This window comes from Osmerus eperlanus, chromosome 21 (assembly GCF_963692335.1).
Source record: "Osmerus eperlanus chromosome 21, fOsmEpe2.1, whole genome shotgun sequence".
Lineage (NCBI taxonomy): Eukaryota > Metazoa > Chordata > Actinopteri > Osmeriformes > Osmeridae > Osmerus > Osmerus eperlanus.
In genome coordinates, this window is record NC_085038.1 from 1,781,934 (window position 1) to 1,792,077 (window position 10,144).

General features: G+C 47.6%; 1 protein-coding gene across 1 annotated transcript in view; it reads right to left on the minus strand.

Moving 5' to 3' along the window:
• The window catches only part of LOC134007838 (peripheral plasma membrane protein CASK), a 30,225-nt gene extending 21,421 nt beyond the window's left edge, over positions 1-8,804 (minus strand). The window contains exons 1-2 of the mRNA XM_062447554.1: positions 7,781-8,804; positions 467-579 (exon numbers count right to left, since the gene is read on the minus strand). Of these exons, the coding sequence (XP_062303538.1) occupies positions 467-579; positions 7,781-7,839 (172 nt within the window). The 5' untranslated portion in view covers positions 7,840-8,804. The remainder of the gene's footprint in view (positions 1-466; positions 580-7,780) is intronic.
• Positions 8,805-10,144: the final 1,340 nt, after the last annotated feature.

Sequence of the window (10,144 nt, forward strand, 5' to 3'; positions counted from 1 at the left end):
TCTCTCTTTCTGTGTCTCTCTTTCTCTGTGTCTCTCTTTCTCTGTGTCTCTCTTTCTCTGTGTCTCTCTTTCTCTGTGTCTCTCTCTCTGTGTCTCTCTCTCTGTGTCTCTCTCTCTGTGTCTCTCTCTCTGTGTCTCTCTCTCTGTGTGTCTCTCTCTCTGTGTCTCTCTCTCTCTGTGTCTCTCTCTCTCTTTGACCGGACCCTCACAGATGGCACAACAACATCGCCAAAACCCAGGACACAGCCATCGCAGTGTGACACACACACACACGTAACAGCATGACGCAGAACAAAACCGCATGGCAGGCCACGCCATGCATCAGTGAGTTATTACTCACACACACACACACACACACACACACACATAGCAGGTGTCACGTAGTTACCGGTTTGTGTGTGTGTCAGGTGTTATGTCTCCTCCAGCCTGCAGGGTGGTTTTCTGAGTGTGTGTGTGTGTGTCTTACCCTCAGTACTGAGGCCAGGGCTGGAGGTGAAACTGGCCACATCCACAATCTTCACTGCAAACTGTTGGCCCGTGTCCCTGTTTATACAGCGCCGCACCACGCTGAACGGACCCCTGCAGGAGAAACATCACCGTGTTACTACTAACACACACACACACAATGAGAACACACTCACAGAAAGAATGCACACTCAAAACACACAAACAGCCACCGCCATAAATCACAGCAGTTCAAACAAGGGTGTGTGTGTGACCTGTGCGCACACACACACCCCACACTGTCAGGACTGCCTGTTTAGCTGCTCTGCCACCAGATGGGCAACAAACCAACAACCACCACGGGCTCAACCCTGGACCAGATAGACTACTATTTAAAGGGTGTGTGTGTGTGAGTGTGTATATAGCCTAACCTCCCAAGCATGCCTACAGGAATTACAGAGCAGTGGTGAGCAGGCCAGCTGTAAAGGCTAAAATAAAAAAGTGCTATTACATACAACTGAGGTGGGGAGGAACATTGTGGACCTTGAGGGAGGAGAGGAGGAGAGTGGAGAGGAGGAGAGAGGAGAGTGGAGAGGAGGAGAGAGGAGAGTGGAGAGGAGGAGAGAGGAGAGTGGAGAGGAGGAGAGAGGAGAGTGGAGAGGAGGAGAGAGGAGAGGAAGAGAAGGAAAGCGGGAGAGGAGGAGAGAGGAGAGAGGAGAGGAGGAGAGAGGAGAGTTCTGGGCAGTGAAGAGGCAGACTAGGTCAGAGAGCAGCTTGTCACACAGTGAGACTCGGGGTTGTGCACTCTAAAGCTCACACATGCACAGGCAAAACAGTGGCAGTAAGGGCACAAAAATACACACACTCATGCATGTAGTCATCCTAGAGCCTCCACACTCACACGCATGTGTGTGTGTGTCTGTGTGTCTGTGGAGTGTGTGTGTGAGTGTGTGTCTGTGGAGTGTGTGTGTGTGTGTGTGTCTGTGGAGTGTGTGTGTGTGTGTGTGTCTGTGGAGTGTGTGTGTGTGTGTGTGTCTGTGGAGTGTGTGTGTGTGTGTGTGTCTGTGGAGTGTGTGTGTGAGGGTGTGTGTGTGGGGGGGGTTATTTGGCCTGGAGGTCGTTCCTCTGCCTTAATGATTAACCAACGGTTGATTAACTCTTTGGGGAGGTCCAGTCTGTCAGACCCACACAAACAGCCGCCCGACCCCCTCACCTTTAGAGCCCCCTCTAGGTTGGGGTTAAAATGAGGCTGGACTGCAGCTGTTTTTCTCATCAAAACAGAGACAGTGTGAGAGAGAGAGAGACTTGGAAAGAAAGAAAAACATAGAGGGAGGGGGTGGAAGAGACAGATTGGCCTCCACATTTCCCTTCCTTCCTCCTGGCGACGAGCAATTCAGAGAAGGGGGGGGTCTTCAAATCTGCACTGAACTAGCCTGGCCTGGGGGTTTGTGGCCTTGTGGGGGCCAGACTAATATTTGGGTCAATAAACCTCCCATTATCTCTCTAACACTGACTTGGAGGTGGGGGCTGATGGTCAGCTCCATTTCAGTCCTCGCCCGTCGATACCTGAGACCCGACCGGCGTTCAACTGGCCTGTTGAGACGCCCTCTCGGAGGATGATTGTCAATTTTCAATTTATGAAATTCAATTGCTATTCATCTCCTCAGTTCAGATGAAAATTCACCATGCCCAAGCCTCCAGGAGGAAAGCTATTGGTGTGTGTGTGTTGAGAGGAGAGGGGGAGGCTGGCATGCTTTGATGATATAGCCTAGGCACAGCTGTGCTCATACGCCTTCCCCCCTCAAAAACCTCCCAAGACAGTAAATCACCCTCTCCCCTGTTGTGTTAGCATTAGCCGTTAGCACCCCATCATCGCCACCCTCTCATATTACCACAGCTCTCTGACGAACGAAGGGAGAGTTACAACCAGTACGGGTAGACTGACGGAACATTTGGGGAAGAACCTGAAATGTGTCTCTCCAAAAGGCATAAAAAGACAGGAATACGCTAAAATTGCTGTTGACTTCTACCAACGTTTAGAGAGATGACACGACACGCACAGCCTCTCATATCCTCCGCGCCGTCACACAAACAGGAGACGTTACACAGTTGAGGTTGGAGTTATCTCTGAATATGAACCTTACAGCGAACACAAACTCCTTAAAAGCAGGGTTGTAGCGGCGTTCGCTACCCTCGGGCCCTTTCGCCTTAACGGCTTGCTCTGTTTAGACAGCCTAATTACGCGCGATGAAGCTAAAATGCCACGAGTGTTCTGGTAGTCTGCGGAAGTGAGTAAGTGGAAAGCAAAAACAAACACTCTGGCCCTACAGATTATGCGTATTTGCATGTTTCAGGCTAATTTACTGGTTATTTGAAAAGATCAACCCTTGGCGTATCCATGGACCAATTAGTATTCCAACTGTTTCCAACATCCAGAGCTCGCTGACATATCCCGACAGTGTCAGCGGTGTGAAGCCTAAGCTTAATTTAAGACTTAAAGCGACTCGTGAAAATATTAAAGGCGGCTGACACGGAGTAAGGAGCCGGTGCAACATGCTGCGGTTATAAAGACACCAATTAGGACATCCAAAAGCGTTGCTCAAACAACACCCGTTGTTTTTTGTTTTGTTTTCTTCCCCTCTCCAATAGCCTCGGGCCGGAAGCAGGGGAGGAAGTAGAATCTCCGCGAGATAAAAGAAAAAGATGAGGGTAAAGACAAAGTAACTAAAAAGAGGATGAGGGGAGAAAAGGATGAGGGAGAAAAGGATGAGGACGGGAGGGAAGGGAGGAGGGCTAGCCGCTCTGGTTGAAACCTGAGTGGGAAGGGCACCCAGGGGTCCTTAGCCAAGCAAACAGCAGAGTCAGAATCACCTCGGAGGCGGCCCTGCCCAGAACGACTCTCACCACCGCTGGAGAGCATAAATCCCAGACGCTCTCAGGAGCCTCCTCTCTGTTGAGCTGACCACACACTTTATTGACCCCATATGTGGATGGACAGAGAGAGAGAGAGAGAGAGAGAGAGAGTGACTGCAAAGCAGGCCTTTACAGAAGGTTCTAAAAAAAGTCTTATGTCACTGGTAATGGGATTATGTCACAAACTGACAACACACCGGCACACATAAACACTCGACATGTACTCGTATCCTAGAAAACTCTTTGCGTTGGAGGACAGGCCAAGTGAAGGCTGGCCTGTGTGTGGACTCAGGCCTCGGCTGAGAGTCCAATCTACGAGCCTCGATCTACGACACGCGTCTGGGGAGAATAACTACACTACCCATACATTTGATGAGATCAATGAGATTCCTGCGTCAGCCCAAGCCTGACGTTTAATTAGCAGAGCCCCAGCAAAGCCAGAGGAGCGATCACTTCACTGGGCCAGAACAGCGGCTCCAACCACGTCCCAGAATCCTCTCTGGCTCTAATGAGCACCCCAGAGCCGGAATGGAGAGCGCGTGTGACTCCAGTTGCACTCTAGCGCATAACAAGTCCCATGCAGGGAGAGTCATTAATTCACCGAGGGGGCTCAAATTACCCCCGCCTCGATATCCTTTCGACTGGAGCCTAAATGCCTAGCGTGATCATGTCTTCATAAAACACACTCACAACAACGGGCTGGGGATCGCGATTGCGCAACCTGGATCTGTTTAGACTCTGTGTGTGTGTATGTGTGTGTGTGTGTGTGTGTGTGTGTGTGTGTGTGTGTGTGTGTGTGTGTGTGTGTGTGTGTGTGTGTGTGTGTGTGTGTGTGTGTGTGTAGCAGTGAAAGGGAATGGCTGTGTGTCAATACTGCTCGACACAGCCACGGCTGAGGAGTTTGTTCTGCGATGACAAACCCGATCAGGAACTAGCGCGAGGCTGGGTTCCTCTCGGTTTCACGCCAAGACGCTCGTTGGAGTTCATTCGGCTGGACGGCCGTGGAGCGGGGCGGAGGATTTCAACGGGCCCCCGATCTGGACTCCGATGGAGATCCGTAACGGAAGGAGGGAAGGATCGAACTACTTCCTATCGGCCACGTTTCCTTATTCCTGAAATGCACCCAGCCTTCCATCCTGGAGCTACGATCTGACTGAGTCTGTGGCGGATGCCGGAACATTCTGGAACACGGACGGAACTACGGGTCAATGGAGTGAAGCAGCCTTTACAGCTAGTAGCTTACATGTCGCAGAACAAAAGATTCTCAATGGCCTAAGTCACTTAAGCTTAGGCCTCTATCTTGACTGTCTTGCCACCCCCCCCCCCACCCGGAGTTCTCCGCAAGCTGGTTCAGAGACAACGGCATATTGTGGGACAACAACAGACTGGGCAAGGGGGGGGAGGGGGGCTTACACAGGGGGAAGATAACTGCTCTAACGAACATGTTCACAGAGGAGGTCAAGGGGCAATCTGCAACGTGTGTCCACAAACAAAAGGTTTAAGTATCCGTCGCCCCTGAATGCCTCACGGTAACAAGTTCCCTGAAGAGTGAAGCTCAGCCTGCACAAACATGACCTCAGACTCCGTGGGATTGAATGGAACAGCAAGAGTGTCGCTGGGACATTTAGATTAGGCTAATCTCCTGATTTATTTGTTTAACGGAAGGTACCAGGATGTACTTCAGTGCTTAAATGAGGAAGAAATTGGACGCAAACTTCCTTAATTGCTAACCACAGACTTTCCCCTCAGGCTCCAACCTCCTCAAACTTGAGACGACGTGGGCCTGCTACGCTCCTGCTGTTTGTTCAAGGCTTACGGAGACGGCCGGCCCCCTTCCTTCAGAGGTAGCTACAGGGGCACAACACTACGAGCCCATCACTGTTGGCGTTGGGAAGTGTTAGAAAACAAAACACGTCAGCATTACAACACTGCCCTCCGACACAGAGCAGAGCTCGTCTGACGAGAGCCCTTGTGTCACATTGTAAAGCCAGCCTCAGTTCTACAGTTAAGACATCGCCTGTGGGCACAAACGAGATGGGCCTATTCCCGGGCGCATCCAAACTACTTTAGCATGAACTAACGAACTGACGACAGGACACAAAATACAACAGCGCCTAAGCCTATGTCTGAGGGGAGAGAGATATACAAGACGATGAGTTCTGTGTCTTTGTTGTTTTTCCCCGGTCCCGGCGATAACAATGGTTTATGGGAAAAAGATCTCTGCTTTGCTCAGCTGAGCCCCAGAGTGGTACTGCAGTGTCTGCTGGAATTAGCTGCACTTGCAGCCTCAGGGCCATATCATCTAAACTCCCGTTGTCTCCATTGATCTCCCTCAGACTGCCTCTGGTCCTGGCTCCCCACCCCTGAACTCCAGAGTTTCTTACGGGGGGGAAGAGGGAGGCCCAAAAGCTGAAACACACAAGGGCTTCGAAGCACTTTTAAAGTTGAGATGTGGGGGGGGGGAATGAACTTTTTTTATTTTTGTTCTGGCTTTCAAGCGCATCTGAGAGCTACCTCCGAGTCGGCACATTTGAGTTTCCGTGTTGCGTTTCATAGCACCGGGGACGATGAAACAGGCCAGCCTTGTGGAAGAACATAAAAAAAAAAAAGAAACGTCACTGACCTATATTCAGAGATAATAATTAAAATTCTAGCATATTCATCACCTTCAGGTAATAGTGCCAACTCCTTAAGTTCACCGTCTCCGTAGCAACTCAGGGTCCTGCAGAAAACAGATTTGGTAACCACGGCATACCCTTCGACAGCACTTGAACTGTGTGATTAAATGCGCACACTGCCGGTTAAGAGAGCGCACAGTCGAATAGACCTTGACTGCTTCTCCCGGATGGCCATCTCAAGATGGCTCCATCAAGGCCTCGCGCTGACACTCACAGCTCTAGCCTCAGTTCAGGGATCTGTGTTACTGAATGAACTCCACAAGCATGTGACGTACACAGGGCAGATCCTGGGCCAGTCATTAGGAAGTAAACCAGGGCAGAGGGCTACTCAACACAAAGACCCGCCCCTGAGGGAGGATGCAGAGAGCATGTGTGTGTCCACCAGACTTTAATGGGCCTGTGGATCTCCACCGAGCTGAGAGGGGGAGGGAGGGACCTGAAGAAGGGAATCGCCCGGCCTACTGCTGACATCCCAGTGAGGAACAGAACATTACGGATGACGGTTTTGGAAGTAAGCCATGTGTGAAAGTCTGCAATAACAATAATTGCTCAAACGGTCGGGCAACTTCCTATCAAACAGCCAGCGTTCAACTCACCTAAGACGGAGGAAGGTTTGTTTTTCTTACAAACCACAAGTAAGACAAATAGACTGACTTCCTCTGATGGGCTAACTTGGTCTCTTTGCTGTGTATGTGGGTGGACAGTTGGTTTCACTTTGTCCTGTGCTATTCTGGAAATACTGTTTCCAGTTCTGAAATGTTTAAGCCTGGACCAATACGAGATACATGTCTCTAGGTAGGGTACCCTCCAGTACACTTCTACAGACTGGTTTCAGTTCAGGCTATTTGTGAGCCTAATGATACACAGCTAATGATTCGTGGAATTGCAGGGTGTGAGGCTAGTGAGCAAAGCATGCAGTGTAGTCAGGGAAACAATATAGAGATTATAAAGCTATTGTGTAACATAATCCTTTCTCGTTTACACACAATAAGTTATTTATAATCATCATAAGCGTGTGTAGGCACATCTTGAAGAGTTAAGATTTGGCTTCAGTGGGAATTTTCTGCTTTTGATTGCGAACTTTGCATTGAGTGACACCTCTTTAAATTCCACAACTATATTCTATTTATCTCCTCTGAACAATGCATTATGATTCAGTCACCAATCACTACCAGGCAATTCAAAAACAGATGAATGGATGGTTATGGCATTGGTGGCCTCCGGCGTTTATGGCACTGAGTGAGTCAACGCATGATAATTAATCTTACATTTAGTCATTTAGCAGACGCTCTTATCCAGAGGGACTTACAGTAAGTACAGGGACATTCTACCCGAGGCAAGTAGGGTGAAGTGCCTTGCCCAAGGACACAACGTCATTTGGCACGGCTGGGAATCGAACTGGCAACCTTCAGATTACTAGCCCGACTCCCTCACCACTCAGCCATCTGACTCCCAAATCTAATCTTACAATCTTCACATTGTCATCTGTTGAGACAGGTGAGCGCATGGCCATACTCTATAGTGACGAACTCTATTCGTGTGAATATTATCAAACAGTTGGCATTCTGTTAGGACTGGGGTAACATAACATACAGTTGCATCCATAGAGAAACTGAGAAAAAAAAACAAGCAGCTTTCTATTCTTTCCACACATCCGCGCATTAAGGCGTCAAACAACACATACAAGGTCGCATCTTGGATATGTTATCATCACCATGCATTTTTTAAGAACCGCAGATACTTACTTTCCAATCACCTCACATAGCTCGTAGACATCCTCGAAAAGCACATCGTCGTCCGCCATGGTCCAAAGCAAACGGGGATGCAATCCCCGTGAAATCCACCCCACAAGATTTTATTTAGCTAGCGTAGCGAAGCCAATGGCCTTTGGTGTGTAATGTAAGCGCTATGCTTCCTTGCAGGACAGAGTATTGCAAGGATACCCCGCTGCAGACTCTCGCAATTGCAATTGTTTCAAACGATTTTCCCAATTGGGAAAACCAAAGGATTTCCAGCCTTAGCCTGGCGCGTTTTGACAGTCCTCGGCCCCACCTTCTAGTTACCTCTCCCCAGTTGCCTAATCCGACGGACAGACCCGAAGGCGCGGATATTTTTCACTTGTTTGCACAAAAAGCAAGCCGGTTTGCAGAAGCTGAAATAATATAGTGGACAATTCCTACAAGATGCCTCTTCGTGTCTATGCGAATATGCAGCTTGCTCCCACGCAAGCTAACTCGCTTGCTATCTAAAATGGTTGGCTAACGTTATCTGTTTGTATTAGCTAGCTAGCTAGCTAGCTAGCCACCATTTGAAATAGCCAGCTAGCTCCGTTATTGCACTGACAGAGCACACCCAGCCAACGTAGCGAACACAGATGGCTTATCCCTGCACATGAAACACGGCTGCAGAGCTCAGCTTCCCGAACGTAAATCGAACACCTTCATTTTTAACTCATCGAATGTCCATCCATTCACGTGTCATTGGAGTTGGAAATGTAATTATATCGTAGTCCACAACCGCTATCGACACCGTCTCTTCAGTTTTTTTTACACTGTCTCCGATGCTGCTGCTCCTCCGGTTCCAGAAATGCCAGACTCCTCCCTCTATGGGATATGAAACTGGTGTTCTTGGAGCCGCAATGGCTCCGTAGATGCGCTCAGATTCCAAGGTAATGCCAATACCTCTTGAGCCAAGATGCCGTTTGGGGCGCCACCCTCCCGAGTCCCTCAAGGCACAGTTTCCTAATCTGCTCCACATTCGCTATTCCACCAATCCACTATCGAATCTAGTGCACCCCGCGCAAGCGTTGATCATCGAAAGCCCATCCACTTACGTCAGCGTTTCCACAATCTTTTCCCTGTCCTAACATAATAATGTATTACTCTGTTAAAACACGTTTATTACTCTCACTGTGACCCTGTCTCATCTGATTTAATGTTGACCATAAGCTATTGAAAAGTACTCCAACTGTAATTACATATACGTAATTTAACCCTCAAGTTCAGCAAGCAACATGATTTGAATAAGATGACAATACGATGTCTACTGGTCTGATGGTCTTTTTCAAGACACTGAAAATGTTCTTTAAGGCTGCTAATGCAAGTACAGAACGGGGCTCATTAGATGGTTGCAAAAAAATGACATGACAAGCAATCAACTCCAAATCGCCTTAAAACTTGCATGTGCGTTTGCGTGTTCCACACACATAAAAGGATCTAACAACGTGACACCAGTTCATCACGAAATGTGGTTAAGGCAGTGATTTGACAGGGCTTTGGTTCAGTTTTGTCATTGGCAGCTTCTGGCCCGTGTGTTGCTGCCCCCTATAGGTTGCAAAACATTTTTATTCAACTAGTTCAGACCTCCAGTACGTTTAGACTGCATGACTATATCTCAAACGTTATAAAATAACCACAATAATACTGTTACAATTGCTCTGCCTCTAAGGTAGAAAAAGGTTGAGATTATTATTGTATTGTAGGCTATATAACGTCCGGCCACTTCATAGACAGCTTTCTCTTCAATCCCCTTTAATTATTGGAGTGATGATAAGATATTTGAATCGATTTTCAAATCGTCTAATGAATATTCTTTGTAATAAGCCCAAAATATGCCCCATGAATCAACTGTTTAATAAGACACTAGTCATGAGAGGCATAAAAGCAGCCAATTGCTATGAATTATTGTAGGATGAATAATAGCTTGTTATTTTTTTTTTTTTCTTTACAATTGAAGCTAGTTATTCTAAAATGCTTTAACATTTGGTCTCATTCTACAATAGTGCCATTGGCAGATCGAATCAAACTGACAAAATGAGAATGACTGTGTTAAATGATTATGGGGTTAGGCTAATTGACCAGCTATGAGGTTATGTCTCTCAAGAGTCTAAAATGATATTATTATTATATATATATAATATTTTTGTCCCTGCTAGACTCTGTTCTCTATTCAGTCCAAAAGGCAGAGAAAGCAGTCTATGATGCTTTGACCTTGCATAGAATTTGCATGATGCTACTTATTACAACTACAGCTATGACCTTCGTTAAAAGGGATCAGATCCCATGAGTCAACAAACTAAGCAAACATATTCCTTTAGATATGATTAGCTT